Source organism: Panthera pardus, unplaced genomic scaffold, assembly GCF_024362965.1.
Source record: "Panthera pardus isolate Hobbes unplaced genomic scaffold, ASM2436296v1 HiC_scaffold_3, whole genome shotgun sequence".
Taxonomy (NCBI): Eukaryota; Metazoa; Chordata; class Mammalia; order Carnivora; family Felidae; genus Panthera; species Panthera pardus.
The window spans coordinates 55,388,102-55,404,508 of NW_026526876.1; the positions used below are offsets into that span (position 1 = coordinate 55,388,102).

A 16,407-nucleotide genomic window follows, 5' to 3' on the forward strand; every position below is an offset into this window, starting at 1 on the left:
CCTGTCCCCTCCACCAGGCCCTTTCTTCAGCCTGTCCTTCAGGATTGCTGAGTCAGTGGTTAGATGTTATTATGACTCTTCTCTGAAACAATTAATGCTCCTTCTTAGGAACCCCTGTTTTAGCCCAACCCGGACCCACTTGAGGGGGTGGACTTGGAAAGGTACAGAGACAGCTTGGTGTTCCACGGGGGCACTGAGGCAGCACTGATGTTGTTCAGGATTAGCAAGGTCAAGGTGACTGGCTCTGTCCCAGATGTTTCTCTCTATGGGATTAACTGAGCCTTGATCACTTGCTTGGGCCTTTCTTTGGCATTTTATACTGGGTTTTTACTTTGGAAGTTAGGCCTCTAGCCGTTTGTCCTAGTGTGCTGCCTCCCCCAGACTCTGCCCAGAAATTTCCCTGCAGTGCTTCATTCTGAAGCTGCCTGGTAGAGCGGGCTTCCAAGTTTGAGGGGAAGTAGCCCTGGAAGCTGCCTCTGCTCCTTGCTGTTGCAGGGAGTGGGTTAAGTGGCAGCTGCTCAGAGACGCAGCCTCTCTCTTTTAATCTCGAAGGGAGGGAACCCCTTGTCTATCTCTCCTGGGTGTAAAAGGAGTCTGGGGAGCAACGTAGAGGGTGAGGAAAACCTTTATACCTGCAGTGTGATTACGTACCTTTTTTTCTCATCCTCCCTGAATAGTTGTTCCTGGTGGCACTGGCAGTAAGAGGGAAAATGCATCCTCCGGTATAGACATAACTTCCTGCATTAACTACTGCCATTCATTCTTTTTGCCTTATTTTTCCCTCCAAACAGCTTCACTCAGAAGGTTGCAGAAGGGCCAGGTCTGGGCAATGCCCAGGTCACTGGCCATAACACTGGGTTGTCCTGAGGGGGTCAGAGGAGGCCGGTAACCTTGACTGGTGACTTGATAGGGTGGCAGATGCCCAAATAAAGGAAAACCAGGTTCTTGCCATCTAGTAAAGGCACACACCGTGGGGTCGGAATCTCTGTCATCCAGTATGGGAAGCAGGCCACTTGCCCCAGCGCTACCAGGAATCTGGAAAGCATCAGGAGGTTTGGTCGCCTGTAAAACTGTTCTCTGAGGTGCTGGCAGGGTGACGAGCTGCCCGACACTGGAGAAAAAACAGGTAGATGAGTCAGTTTACAGCGGAGGTTGTGGACTTCTCAGAGCACTGGGGCAACTTTCTTTGACAAGAAGTCCTGTGTTAGGATCTGTTTGAATGAATGGGGTGAAGAGATTCTAGTGGCCGACCCAGATCTGGTTTTAGGGTCTTAATACCAGAGGCAGGTTCAGGGAAGAAGCTGCCTTGGACTCTGTAATCTGGTTCCTGGATAGTGGTGTGAAGTTAAGTATATTTACCTGGCTCCTTCAGCCTTGCTGGAAGATGGGAAAATGGAAGGATGAAACGAAACACATCTGATAGCTAAAGAGAGGCCACGGAGCAGCGTTCTTAGTCGCTGTGGGTGGATTTGGGCAAGGTCCCAGTGGAACTGCAGAATGAGGTCCTGGATGCAGGGGAATCCCAGAGTGATCTCACTGGACAGTTCCTGGCAACTGGACTCTGTGCGCCTGTCGAGAAGACTCTGCACTGACAATGACGCCTGTCTCTCTGTTGCTCTAGTACCAAGTAGGGCAGCTGTATTCTGTGGCCGAGGCCAGTAAAAACGAAACGGGTGGTGGTGAAGGCGTGGAGGTGCTGGTGAACGAGCCCTACGAGAAGGATGGCGAGAAAGGCCAGTACACACACAAGATCTACCACCTACAGAGGTATGTGGCCGAGCAGCAGGGCCGGGAGGCAGGCAGGGATCGAAACAGAGATAGTGGATCACTGGGGTTTTGTTCCGGGTTCTCGGCTGGTTACGCGGGTTGCTTCACCTGTGGGAGTGGGTGTAAAGGACACTTCTTTGCTCATTTAAAGGTTTTTTTAGTTTATTTTAAATTTATTTTTTAGATTTTTTTTTTTTTTTAATACTTTCCCCGCCAGGTTCCTCGTCCCTAGAGGTGGTAGTGTTTAGTTTCTTGGAGGCTGTTCCATGGTCTGTGAGTATAGGGGTGTGTGTGTGTGTGTGTGTGTGTGTGTGTGTGTGTGTGTGTGTGTATGGGTGTTCCATTTCCTTTATTGTTCTCTCATCCATGGGATCGAACTATACGTACAGATATGGACTCGGAGCTTTTGTTACTTGTCATATCATAGCTGTCTTTGGCTGTCAGCATATTCAACCCTGTTCTTTTAGAGAGCACAGTGTTAGGTCATACAGATGTGCTATAGTCTGCTTCACCAGTCCTCCCCTGCTGGACGGACAGTCATCCTTCCCAGATGTTACACAGATCTTTTGCTGCACTTATGTGTATAAATCTATAGTACATGCTCCTAAAAGTGAAATTGGGGGCAGGTAGTATTTTAAATTCTGATATTGGGGAATTGGTTACTAGAGAACTTGAAGCACCTCTTTTTGGATCAAAGGCATACGTATTTAATTAAAAGAAATTTTTGTTTCTTTTTTTAACATTTATTTATTTTTGAGACAGAGAGAGACAGAGCGTGAACAGGGGAGGGGCAGAGAGAGAGGGAGACACAGAATCGGAAGCAGGCTCCAGGCTCTGAGCCATCAGCCCAGAGCCTGACGCGGGGCTCGAACTCACAGACTGCGAGATCGTGACCTGAGCCGAAGTCGGATGCTCAACCGACTGAGCCACCCAGGCGCCCCTAAAAGAAATTTTTTTTAATGTTTACTTATTTTTGAGAGAGAGAGAGAGAGAGAGAGAGACAGAGTGTGAGCTGGGGAGGGGCAGAGAGAGGGAAACCCAGAATCCGAAACAGGCTCCAGGCTCTGAGCTGTCAGCACAGAGCCCGAAGCAGGGCTCGAACCCACGCACTGTGAGATCATGACCTGAGCCGAAGTCGGACGCTTAACCGACTGAGCCACCCAGGTGCCCCAAAGGCATAAGTAAACGTGAGTCTGAGGGGTGCCTGGGTGGCTCAGTGGGTTAAGCGCCAGACTTAGCTCAGGTCATGATCTCACAGTGCATGGGTTTGAGCCCCACGTCCAAATTTGTGCTGACAGCTCAGAGCTTGGAGCCTGCTTCTGATTCTGGGTCTCCCTCTGTCTGCCCCTCCCCAGCTTACATGCTGTCTGTCTCTCTCTCAAAACTAAATAAACATTAAAAAAATAAATAAAAATAAAAGTGAGTCTTATTTGTATACCAAAATCCATAGCAAATCACATAGATTTGCTGAATCATATATTTCAGTAAACAGTCATATTTCAGTAAACTCTAAGCTGACCCAAAGGGCACTGAAAGCCATGGTAAACATACACCAGCTTGAATGGAAGTTGAACAAAGCTAGTTTTAGAAACTATCCAGTACTGGAAAAAATAAATCTTATCTATGCCTTTTTTCCCCCCACATCTATGGTTTTTAACTGTGGTAAAATACACAAAACACAAAATTCACCATTTTTAAGTTCAGTGGCAATAAGTACATTTACATTGCCGTGTAACGTAAACCGGAATCTTCATTTCCAGTCGCTGAACTGACCAGACATGAAATCAATTTCATTTTCGTCTGGTGAAATCCCTGACTTAATGTAGTCTGATGCTCTGGAGATGTAAAAGTGCTAGCCCAGAGCGGTCCAGGATTTTGTGAGTGCTGGAACCAGGAAGAGAGCCACACTGTAAAGTGGGGAAATCTCGCCATGGTCCCATTTCCTTGCCGTTGTCTTCTTTCTCCTCCATGTCTCCTCTTCGTCGTCTTCCATCCCTACTCAGTTGACTGCCAACCAGTCCTTACTGAGACATTCGCCGTTGGTTAGGATAAGACTCAGGATATGCCTTCCCCATAGCGTCTCTGTGTTTTCTTTTTTTTTTTTTTTTAATTTTTTTTTTTTTTCAACGTTTTTTATTTATTTTTGGGACAGAGAGAGACAGAGCATGAACGGGGGAGGGGCAGAGAGAGGGAGACACAGAATCGGAAACAGGCTCCAGGCTCCGAGCCATCAGCCCAGAGCCTGATGCGGGGCTCGAACTCACGGACCGCGAGATCGTGACCTGGCTGAAGTCGGACGCTTAACCGACTGCGCCACCCAGGCGCCCCTCTGTGTTTTCCTAAAGAGGACTTTGCAGAGAGAGTGAGGTTGGGAGAAGAGACCAGCTGGTTTCTTACGACTCAGTTGGTCCAACCAAAGTGTCAGAGGGGAGATCTGCACATGTGGAGGGTGGGACACGTCTTACTCTCTTCCTTAAAAGAGAGGGGGTAAACTTTGGGCTGCCACCACCACTCTTGACTTAACTTCAACTGCAAAAACCAGATGGAAACCAACAGTGCTGAATCCCGTGACCACCTTCCCTCATGAGGATCAAAGCCTTCCTGTCAGCCGTCTGGTTGCCCTGGTCAGAAATATGGGCTGCCCACTACCTTCTTCCTCGTCCCTCATATCACATCATGTCCTTTTGACTCCATCTCCTTAGTACCTCCAGCATTTCCATTGCCTTCCATCATCTCTTGCCAGCCATCATCATCTCTTACTACAGCGCCTCCTAACTGTTCTCCCTGCTTTCCATTTCTCTGCTTCCAGTGTTCTGTCCAAAGATAGATCTGTTGCTCCCCAGCTTAAAAGCTCTGGATGGGGACACCTAGGTGGCTCAGTTGGTTGAGCGTCCAACTTTGGCTCAGGTCATGATCTCACAGATTGTGAGTTTGAGCCCCGTATTGGGCTCACTGTTGTTAACCTGTCAGCACAGAGCCCACTTTGGATCCTCTGTCCCCCTCTCTCTGTCCCTCCCCTGCTTGTGCTCTCCAAAAAATAAATAAATAAATAAATATTTAAAAAAAAAAAAAAAAAAAGTTCTGGATGGCTTCCCTATGCCCGAAAGTATGGATAAAGTCCATACTCCTTGATGTAACTTACAAGATCTTTTATGATCAGATTTTGCATCTTTTCTTTTCTTTTCTTTTCTTTTTCATGTTTATTTATTTTTGAAGAGACAGAGACAGAGCATGAGTTGGGGAGGGGCAGAGAGAGAGGGAGACAGAGAATCCCAAGCAGGCTCCAGACTCTGAGCTGTCAGCACAGGGCCTGACATGGGGCTCGAACTCATGAACCGTGGGATCATGACCTGAGCCAAAGTCGGCCGCTCAACTGACTGAGCCACCGAGGCACCCCATCATGTTTTCTTATATTTCCTGCCTCATACCTTATACCAGCTACTCCAATCTTCTCTTTCTCCTACCTTTTCTAACCTCACTTCTGACCTTTCTAGCTCAGTCCTACTCACTCTATTCTGTGTTCGTGTAATTCTTATTTTCTCTGAGGAGCCTCCCCATGTCCCACCCCATGTGGACATGGGGAGGCTCCCCATGGGGAGCCTCCCCATGTCCCACGGTCCCTCCCACACTGTGTTCTCCCCACGCTCTGTCCCCCCAGAGCCCTGGGCTCACCCGTTATGGCATATACACGTACAGTGCCGTCCTCTGCCTGGTTTGCTGGACTCCCTGCTCGCACGTAAGCTCCATGAAGTCAGGAGCCATGTCTGTGTGATTTCTGTATGTGTCCTGGTGCCTGGCACACAGGAGTATTTCCCTGAATGAGTGTGTCGGTGAGTGAATGAATCTCAGAGGGTTGCTGGGTGCCTGAATCAGCTCTCTGCTGGACTTAGCTCTTTTGTCTTAGGCCCAGGCTCTAAAGCTGATGAGATCGTTGGGGCCTCTAAAGACTACATGGATTACCAGCTAAAAACAAAGGCAGAGGAACGTATGCACCTTTAAAAACAAACAGGCAAACAAACAAAAATGGGCTCATACTGTACCTGCTGTTCTGTAACCTGAGATAAAATGAATTGATGAAATATTTTGTCCTGGGAGTCAGATGGCCCTGAGGCCCTTCTGGCCTCCCAGAACTGACGAAGCAGATCAGATTATCTTGGATCCCATATTCCAAGTTCATCAGCCTGTCAGTCACGCTGGCCCATAAGCCTAGACGGGTGAACTCTTGGAGTTATCACATCCTTGCAGGGTGTAGTATAATGCCCTGGGCCTGGTGAGCTAAAAAATATGGGTAATGATAATGTAAGGACTGCCAAGCCATGGCAGGTAGCCCAGGGTCCCACCTGCTGTCCTGTTCTGATGGGTGGTGAGGTACTGGGGCGAGTAGTGGGTAGATGTTAGTAGCCAGCCGAGCCTGGGCATCAGGCTCTGACAGGTGGCCTCTCACACACAAGAGTAACCTGCTTGTCTCGTGGAAATTTGCTTGTCAACCCCACTGAAGAAGCTGTGGCCTGAAGAATGTGATATAAAAGCCCACTGTCTTTTCTCCTCTCCGTTTTTCTTCACAATCCCTTTTTCTTACCACAGCAAAGTGCCCACGTTTGTTCGAATGCTAGCCCCAGAGGGAGCCCTGAATATACATGAAAAGGCATGGAATGCCTACCCTTACTGCAGAACTGGTAAGTGCAGACCTGGCCAGAAGCTGGAGTTTGAGCCCCAAGGTGGACCGAGGGTGTGGTCAGGTAGGCCCAGGGGTGGCAGTGAATTAGGGTTTGGGGTCATACCTTCATTTGCCAGATTAAGCCAGTGAAAAGATGAGTCTGGGGACTCCCTCCGGGCCGGTGGTGAGCGTCTGTGCTGTCTAGTACAGTTTGGCAGCCAGCTGGGTGGGAACCACCAAGGAGTCACGGCCTGGATGGCATAGAACCAGCCCGCCTTGGTTGGGATGGTATAATAATTATGATGGTTTTCACTGATTGCAGAAGTAATGCTCTCTGTTTAAATCGTGGAACATACATCCAAACAGAGGAAAATAATCACCCACGATTCTTCCATTTCTAGATAGTCATGTTAACAGTGTAGTGTCTTTGTATCTAATCCTCTTTTTAATGCTTACATGCACATCTCCAGACACATTTTAAAGACAAATTTTAGATCAAATCGTACTAATTGTTAAATTGTTCATTTTTTACTCAGAACATTTTCCCTATCACTATGCAGTCTACTGTTTTTTAAATTCGTAATGTCTGAATAGTATTTTATTCTGTGAGGGTACTGTGATCTTTTTAAACCACTCCCTTATTGTTAGACACTGAAATTTCCAGTTAAATATAACATATTTGGGTTTGGCTTGAAAAGCAGCTTTGAGTCTGAGGAACTCTTGAGGGCGGCAGTCGTAGGAAAGGACCTATAAGGTGACCTTCTTGCCCTGGGGGAGGGTCAAGCCTGTGTGTGTGTGTGTGTGTATTATATAGATATGTACTATATATATATATATATCACATAGAATATACATGCCAGATCTGGGGAGTAAGGAGACAAGGAGGGAAGGTGGTTACTGCTAAGAGCCCTGAATTGAAGGCTTACACAAAATCAGCATATTCTGTATTCAAGGTATGAGTAGGGGTGGAATTATTGTCTTAATCTTGGCTATCTGGAGTTTCTGGAAAGGAAAGACTTGAACCTCCACAGAGAACTTTCTCTTCTAGACATTCTGGGATTCCTTTTGAGTAATTCAGACTCTTAGCATTTTAGGATTCTTAGGTCTTGAAGGCTCTTTAAGAGTAGAACTCTTGGAGGACCGAAGCCAGTACTGATCCAAATCTTGGCAGGGGGTGGGGGGTGTCCTTAGAGGTCCCCTGGAATTTGACTGTGAGTTAGTTGAGTGGCCTTTCCCCTGGCCAACCTGCATTTGTTGGCATAGACAGTCTGGCTGTGGGGCCCTCCTGCCAGCCTCTACTTACGTGTAGAGTTAACACCTGTCTCATTTGTTGGAACCCGGCACACCCTAAAGATTGTATCTGATGAGGATGTTCCACCCATGGAGTCCTTATCCTGTGGACTTTGGGAGTGACTAAAGGCTAGAGCACAGAGTCATTGCTCTCTCCAACCCTCAGTGGCCCTACGGAGGTTCAAGAACTTTGTTTCAGGCGATGGACAATCTTCGGTAGAACCCGGGATGTGTAACACTTAGAGTTTTATTGCAGTAGCTGACAGTGCAAATACCACAACTCCCTAAACAGTGCAGGGCATAAAATTGTTAAATTCTTGGAAACGAGGCATGCACACACTTTCTTAAAAGACACTGCCCACTGTGGCTGGGTGTGTCTGGCCTAGGGTCAAAGGTGAATTTTCTTTATGTCCAAGAGAATTGCATGGAGCATGCATCATAAAAACCTTAACCAACATGGCATAAAAGTGATAAACAGATAATGTGGACTCTTTCATGCCTGGGTCAGTGTTCTGCGTACAGAGCTTGTGTTGACTCAGAGACGCCTCTGTCCTCTGAGTAATTCTGGGGAGAGTGTGCTACAGCTGACACGGGCATTTTTCTAGATGCCAAGTGTCCGTTCACATATTGTCCTGATCCTTAGCAAAAAAAAAAAAGAAGAAGAAGAAGAAGAAGAATGTAATTTCTAAATATTCCATGAAGAGGAGAAGCAGGGAGTTAGGGGAGTAAGGTTGGTTTCCTCAGTGGGTGCTGGTCTCATAGCCAGAACTCTCCATCATACGGAACGAATATGTTGAATCTTAGATCTGCTTAGTTAGACATTGTTTTTTGAAATTCAGAGATAGAAATAAGGAGCCAGAAATACTGGCCAGTTCCCTCTGGTGGGAGAAAGATCAATAGTTCAAACCCCTTAGCCTAGCTGAAGTAAAGTTTGAGGTGAGAATGGATAAAGGAGCATAGGGTATCTTTTAGAAGGCTCTACCCCTGCTCTGAGTGGAATGAAAACGGATTTGTGATGCTCTCTTCACTGTCCGCTCTTTCCGTCCTCTGACCTTGTTTCTCTCTGTTTCTTTCCTCCTGTTGCTGATAAGGAGGGGGTAAGAGGGGGCTTGGCCTGTGATTGAAAGTAGGAAGAGGGAAATAAATGTTTCTCCTCTTGCCTCTCCCTCTAACCTTAACCCGGGCCTGAACGCGGTCTCGGTAAGCCATGGTTTTAAAGTACCTGATAAGTCTTATTTGGAGAGCCGCATTTCCCAACTGCAAAGGGCTTCCCGAGACTCTTCCAGTGTAGCTAGCGTTGCGGTTTGAAGAAAAGGGTCTGTTCTGAATGCAGAGGTGTTTGGAGGGACAGGGAGGACTAGAGAAGATTGGGGGAGCTTGTTTGGTCACCTGAGTTGACATTAAAGGCCAGGGAGGGTCATCACCCTCATAGGTTCAGTAACCTAGTTTGTCAGAACTGAGTGGATCCTTTTCTCAGGGTCTCAGAAAGACTAACGCATGAGAACCCCAAATGCTGATATATTAAGTTGTATTGAAATACAGAATTAACTAATGACACCTGGTATTCCTGTTTGCTGACTAGAGTGTTCTTTCCTTGGGGACCCCTCTACTTGGGAAACCAGCGCTTACCCAGTACGCCAACACGCGGTAGAAATGTCCATTTGCTTAAGTGATTGGACTCTCGTGTCCATTGATGAGCATATTCTGTCCCCACGGAGGCTTGGCTACTGGAACATTGCTTGGAGTACACGGATTCAGGATCAGGTGGTTAGTTGGAGGACCTTAGTGGCTCGTGTCGTCAAACCAGTCCCGGCTGACACCGCTGTCTCCGCTGTAGAGACGGGCTGACTAGATGTGCCCTGGAATTACTGCCTCCGGTATAACACGGGAGAATTTCTGCCAAACGGGCCTCTTTGGCCTCCCGCTCAGTGGATATCATACCTATCATTTCCTTTTTTGTGAACTGATTTCCTTCAAGCTGATAACAGGACAGGCCACGTAGTTAATAATCTTAACCGGGTGCTTTCTTGCAAGTATCTTTCGTCGGACTCCGGGAAATTACCAGTAGTCTCTTGGATTGTTTCTATACAAGGTGGGCCTTCTCTGTTATATTTCAGCGTTTCCTCATTTTAATCTCAGGGGTAACCTCAGTTTCAGTTTTGGAGTTATGGAGTTTGACTGTTAGCCCCATAAGCTGTCCAATATGGCCGTGTGACCTCCATCAGAACCTGAGATAGCTCCTAAATTCAGAGGGTACACAGTGACCTGGGCTGTTGTCAGGAGGAGAGCTAGTTTGTTCCCCAGTGACATTAGAGCTGCAGCCATTTTCTCTGGTAAATAATTGATCCGTGCTCTCCGAAGGGGTCTCATTACAATGAGCAGGAGTATAGAGGGCGCGAGATTTGGTTACAGTGACAGGAAGCGTGCAGAAGGCCGACAGACAGTGTCTGGCCGCAAGCGCCCTCTGTGCCCCGGGAGGCGGTGGGAGGTGACGCTCTGATGGCAGAGTGCTGGGTCTCCGGGGGCTTCAGCTCCTCAGAGCCGGCCCCCTTCCTTGCGCAGCTGGGAAGAATCCATTCCAGATTTGGTCTTTTGGGACTTTTGTATGAGTGAACCTTGAGGGTTGGTACATTTGAAGCGCCAGATGCACTCACGGGGCTTGAAGGGTGACCATGGCATAAGCCCCAGGGAGTGGAGAACTTTTTACTACCGTGGTCCCTGGGGGTGAGGGGCAGATATTTATTGATCCTCATTAATCTTTTTCTCTCTTCTTTCCATGTCCTTGCCTTGGAGCAGTTATTACGGTAAGAATTTCCGAGGGGGGAGTGGAATTGCAGATGATTTATAAGAAAAGAGGAAATTAAAATATCACTACACTGGCGGTTCCTGGGTGTTCCTCTCTGTCAGGAGACATGGTGCTGTTGAGGCTTAATCCTTTCGCTCCTAATGAGGAATTTGTTAATTGGCAAAGTGGCCTCTTGCCGTAAGCTGCATTGGCATGTGGCTTTGTAGGTCCGGCAGTTAGGACCACGGGTCTCACGTGTACAGGATGACCCGAGGCTCTCTCCCGCCCTCCCCACGTCATGCCTTCTCAGGGTTTACGAAACCTCAGTTCAGCTGACTGAGCGTGGCTTTCCCACGTGCGCACCTGTGGACCCCAGGCGGCACTGCCTGTTGGCAAAATTGTGAAGGCAACGGGGTGTCTTTTCCACGTCCACCCCCCCGTCATCACCCCTTCTCTTCACCCTTGGACACCACATCCGGGTGTCCGTCCCTGCTGCTCAGTGGAGGCGGCTTCTGCCCACCTCATGCCCGCTGAGGAGTTCGGGGTTAATGCGTGCCTCCTCCAAGTAGCGCCATGTTTTAAACAGCATCAAGGGAGGAAGCACCAAGGGTTCATTCGCTGAGAAGAGAACTTCAGGCCTCGGCAAAAGTCTGGCTGGCGGATGGGGCGCCAGTGAACATTTGGTTGGTTAGGAATATTCCTTCTCACATTAACCGTTGGCACTCTGTGCTTAAAGCAGGATGACCGAGTTGTTAATTACGTGGATTTTGAAGTCAGACCAATGTGGTTTTAAGGCCCAGCTCTGTCAGTGTCCCCGTGGCCTTGGGCAAGTCACCTCCCCGCTTTGAACTTCACTTTCCTCGTCTGTAAAACGAGGGTGATAGTACTACAGCCCTTGCGGACTGGGATAAGGAGTGAACAAGATAACACGCCCCTAGCATGTTGTGGGCGCCTCGTCAAGTTGGCTGTTACTGTAAGACAAGCTGGAGTCTCTCAACCGCCTGTGAGCAGTAATGGGAGATAGTTACTCTCCACCTTTGAGGCTGGTGACCGTAAGGTGTTTTCCCCCTTCCAGAATGAATACATGAAAGAAGACTTTCTGATTAAAATTGAAACCTGGCACAAACCAGATCTTGGCACCCAGGAGAATGTAAGTAGCACTTCCCAAGAGCCCAAGGACTTGCAGGCTGCAGAGTGGCGTTTGAGGTTCTGCCCAGAGCTTCTCCTTCGCTGCCTTCCCCGTGGTCCCATCTTCCCTGGCCATGAAGGCAACAGCCTGTACCTAGACCCTTTCTACCAGCATGGGATTGCTCTAATTTGCCAAACATGATCTCCAAGACTCCTTTTTTCTTTTTTTTTTAATTTTTTAAATGTTTTTCTTTTATTTTTTGAGTCAGAGAGAGGGAAAGAGAGAGCACAAGTGGGGGAAGGGCAGAGAGAGAGGGAGACACAGAATCCAAAGCAGGCTCCAGGCTCCGAATTGTCAGCACAGAGCCTGATGCAGGGCTCAAACTCACGAACCATAAGGTCATGACCTGAGCCGAAGTCAGACGCTTAACTGACTGAGCCACCCAGGCGCCCCTCCAAGACTCCTTATAGGGCCTTCTCGTACAGCTGAGATTGGTCTAAAATGCAACGCTTGGCACAGAAGAATTGTATTTTTAAACCACAAAGATTATAGGGGTGCCTGGGTGGCTAATTTGGTTAATTAAGCAGCTGACTCTTGATTTGGGCTCAGGTTGTGATCTTTCGGTTTGTGAGATCGAGCCCTGCATCGGGCTCTGCGCTGACAGCTTGGAGCCTGCTTGGAGTTCTTTCTCTGCCCCTCCCCTGCTCATATGTTGTCCCTCTCCCTCTCTCTCCAAATAAATATTTAAAAGATAAAAGAATATTCTCTCTCCTCTCTCTCTCTCTCTTTCTCCCTCCCTCCCTCTCCCTCTCCCTCCCTCTCCCTCTTCCTCTCTCCCTCCCTCCCTTGCTTGTTCTCTCTCTCACAAAATAAGTAAATAAACATTTTTTAAAAAGGTGGGGTGGCATCTGGGTGGCTCAGTCGGTTAAGCATCTGACTCTTGATTTCGGCTCAGGTCATGTCTCACAGTTTGTGAATTCAAGCCCCGCATCGTGCTCTGTGCTGACAGTGTGGAGTCTGCTTGGAATTCTCTGTCTCTTCTCTCTCTCTTTCTCTCTCTCTCTCTCCCTCTCCCTCTCCCTCTCCTTCCCCCCTCCCCCCTGCTTGTACGTGCTCTTTCTCTCTCTCAAAATAAAATAAATATTTTTAAAAAATAAAACATGTTCACACAAAAACTTAAAAAAAAACAATAGAGAACAGTCTTCAACGTAGACTGTTCAGTGAAAAAAAGCATGATGCAAAACTGTGTATTTGTGTTACCATTTTTTGTTAAAAGAAAAATCTCTCTACATGGATGTTTGTGCATAGAACCTGGTGGTGGTGGTGTTACTCAGGAGGGGACTGGAAGATAAGCAAGAGAAAGTTTTTTAAAAGCATCAAAGTAAGCAGTATAGGGGCACTTGGGTGACTCAGTTAGTTAAGCGTCCGACTCTTGATTTTGGCTCAGGTCATGATCTCATGATTTGTAAGTTTTGAGTTTGAGCCCTACATCAGGCTCTGTGCTGGTAGCGTGGAGCCTGCTTGGGATTCCCTCCCTCTCTCTCTCCCTCTCCCTCTCCCTCTCTTTCTGCCCCTCTCCTTCTCATTCTCTCTCTCTCTCTCAAAAATAAATAAGCATTAAAAAAAAAAGATAGTATATGGCTAAACAGGGAACATGTCCACAAGTGTTTGTAGTCTTTATAAAGGGGAACATACAGAAATAATGTTAGTGCTGTAAGTAGCCCTGAGTGTTCTGGCCTGCTGAAATCAGAGTGTTACTTCTCTCTTGTATATCTACTTAAAATCCTTCTCTTGTTCCTTTGGATAATTTTGTCTATAATTCCTTACTGTAGGAATTGCACATCGATGACTACAGGAATAGCTGTTCCTAGGTGTTCATTCTGTTGTAGTATTTATTTATTTTTGAGAGAGAGAGAGAGAGAGACAGAGCATGAGCAGGGGAGGAACAGAGAGAGAAGGAGACACAGAATCCGAAGCAAGCTCCAGGCTCTGAGCTGTCAGCACAGAGCCCGATGCAGGGCTTGAACCCATGAACTAGGAGATCACAGCCTGAGCCGAAGTCGGATGGATGCTTAACCAACTGAGCCACCCAGGCGCCCCCTAGGTGTTCATTCTGACTAAAGGGTGCTTTGTAGTTGACAAAACCTACACAGTGGTCCTTGTTCCTACAGGTGCACAAACTGGAGCCTGAGGCCTGGAAACACGTGGAAGCCATATATATAGACATTGCAGATCGAAGCCAAGTACTTAGCAAGGTAGGAACTGGTTAGCGACGTGGGCGGCCTTTGAGGTGCAGAAATGACTTCCAAGTGTCAGAGAAAGCAGGGAACCATACCCAACTTGGCTCAAAGGGAAGTTCTGTCTCAGCTATTGTTTATTTTTGTAAAGTAGTGTTAAGAATTCTCCTGTCTTGACTGGGGGATTCCACCAGGAAGATAGTGGCCCGGATGTATGTGTCCTGTTTAGCCTCTGGGAATTATCACCGGACAGTGTAGGTGCCGAGGATAATTTGCTCAGCTGAAATGACACTTAGCGTGAAACTAGTTTTCAAATTAATGTTTCCAACCCAGTAATTAAAAAAACATTTATTGCCTGCCTGTTATGTTTGGAAGACTGTGTTCTGTGGATTCCAGCAGAAAAATGAAAAGACAGATGCCCTCCCCCCAAGAAGTTGGTGGTGGCTTATCAGAGTAACACACATGGCAGCACATGCCCAGAAAAGGACGGTCACTACTAGACCATGAACTTGGAGAGAGCCGGGACCAGGTGTGTCCTGCTCAGTGCTGTGCTCCCAGGAAGTATTTGTTTAGGGAAGGAAAGTTTAGTTTCTTCCTCATTCACTACTCTTCCTATCTGACGGGGGATATTGGGATCAGGGCAGAGGAATTTGGCTCTCTGCCCATTGGTGGGAAGTAAGTGTTTGCTCTCCATATCCCAGGGGTATGACACCTCTTTCTTGGACCAGTCACTCTCTGTGCTTCGATATTTTGATCTGTATGTCTCCAAAAAGACAGGAAAACCATCCTATGCTTCCTTGCGTAATAGCCTCACTTCCACCCTCAAAAGTTAGTGGCTTTTTCAAAAAGCTTTTTATTGAAGTATAGCATACAGCAAAGTTTATATATCCTAAGTGTATAGCTTAATGGATTTTCTCAAACTGAACGTACCCAGATATTTCTCCAACAGAAATGCTAACAAAGACTATGGCTCTCTGAGGATTTTGTCAACTCTGGTGGTTTTGTGTGCATGGAGATAAGCAGAGGTGGGGAAGATATGAATAATTAATTTGTTTTTATTTAAGTATAGTTGACACAAAAGGTTGATCTTTTTTTTTTTTTAAAACACACATAATTTTCATTTTGGGAAATACTTTATGACTCGTGTGTATGCGTGTGATTTGTTTTCTTCGGTATTTTCGTTAAGTAGCTCTTAGAGTGAGGTTGCTTTTCTTAAGCCCATATTAGTCAGTGCAGAAGAATAGCCACAGATTAAACTTCTGTTATGGTTAATTCACACACAGCATTGACCACGTTATAAATAAGTGAAGTGAGACTAACAATGGTATACAAGAGGATAGGTTCCATACAATGAACGTTTCCAGTAATGATTTTATTAAAACAAGTCAGTTAAAAACAACAGAACCAGCAGGAGATTGGATGAGATTTCAGGTTCGACAAGCAGTTCTCATCTATGGCCAGGTTTTAGAATCACCTGCGGAGGCTTAAAACAAAAAAAAGAAAATCTGCCCTTACCTGCAAATATTCTTATTTGCTGGGGTTTAGGTGCAGCAGCCCAAAAATCTGTATTTTGAAAAAGCTTTCCATTCGGATGCTTATCCCAGGTTGAACATCTCTGTCTTAAGCTGGAAATATGTGCCTGCTCAGATAGTACTTGACTTGACACTTTCATACGCATAAAACTGAAAACAAACTGTGGCAGAGAAAATCACACAGAGCTCTCCTCAGAGGCAAATGTAAACGGTTCTATATCTTGTTTATAAAATTTTCCCATGTTTTCTATACACCAGCAGCTTCAACTGGTATGAAGTGTATTCTGATGGAAAAACCTAATCTCTGTGTCTCTCCCCCTCCCGCCTTCCCTCCTTCTCTCCCTTCCGACCCCAACTCCAATTCTACCACTTCTCTCAGGATTACAAGGCGGAGGAAGACCCAGCAAAATTTAAGTCTATCAAAACAGGCCGAGGACCCTTGGGACCCAATTGGAAGGTGCAGTTCACATCCTCACCACCAGGGGGCAGGGCACAGCATGGGCAGACCTCTGCCATTGAGGAGGGGAATGGCTAGGGTGGGCCGAGGGAGAGCCAGAGGTCTGCCCTCTTAGTTACCTACCTGCCTATATGTGTGTTTCTAATACAGCAAGAACTTGTAAATCAGAAAGACTGCCCATACATGTGTGCATACAAACTGGTCACTGTCAAGTTTAAGTGGTGGGGCCTGCAGAACAAAGTGGAAAACTTTATACATAAGGTAAGTGACCAGGGTAAGGCCTTTCCCGTGGGGGGGGGGGGGGGGTGGTTGCCCAACAAGATAAGTGACTTTTATCCTCAGGTGGGTGACATCAGAATATTTCGGTTTGATTTCCCAGACCCCACTTCCCCTTTCACTTAACTGTCTTACAGTTGAATGCTGTCTGTCCAGGAGCACCACATGTTACAGGGAAGGAAACTGAAGCAACAAAAAGGAAACAGGAAGGGGTTTTCTATGACTGAGCTTCAAATAAAACTCAGTCTTTCTCTTTGCTTGAAGCCGAAAGGCAAGA

The 16,407-nt window shown here is 46.9% G+C and overlaps 1 protein-coding gene across 1 annotated transcript in view; it reads left to right on the top strand.

The window, feature by feature from the left end:
- PITPNA (phosphatidylinositol transfer protein alpha) overlaps positions 1-16,407 on the top strand; it is a 40,994-nt gene that overhangs the window by 7,176 nt on the left and 17,411 nt on the right. Inside the window, exons 3-9 of the mRNA XM_019429630.2 lie at positions 1,622-1,767; positions 6,352-6,443; positions 10,511-10,518; positions 11,575-11,649; positions 13,800-13,883; positions 15,777-15,854; positions 16,005-16,115. Coding sequence (XP_019285175.1) covers positions 1,622-1,767; positions 6,352-6,443; positions 10,511-10,518; positions 11,575-11,649; positions 13,800-13,883; positions 15,777-15,854; positions 16,005-16,115 — 594 coding nt within the window. The remainder of the gene's footprint in view (positions 1-1,621; positions 1,768-6,351; positions 6,444-10,510; positions 10,519-11,574; positions 11,650-13,799; positions 13,884-15,776; positions 15,855-16,004; positions 16,116-16,407) is intronic.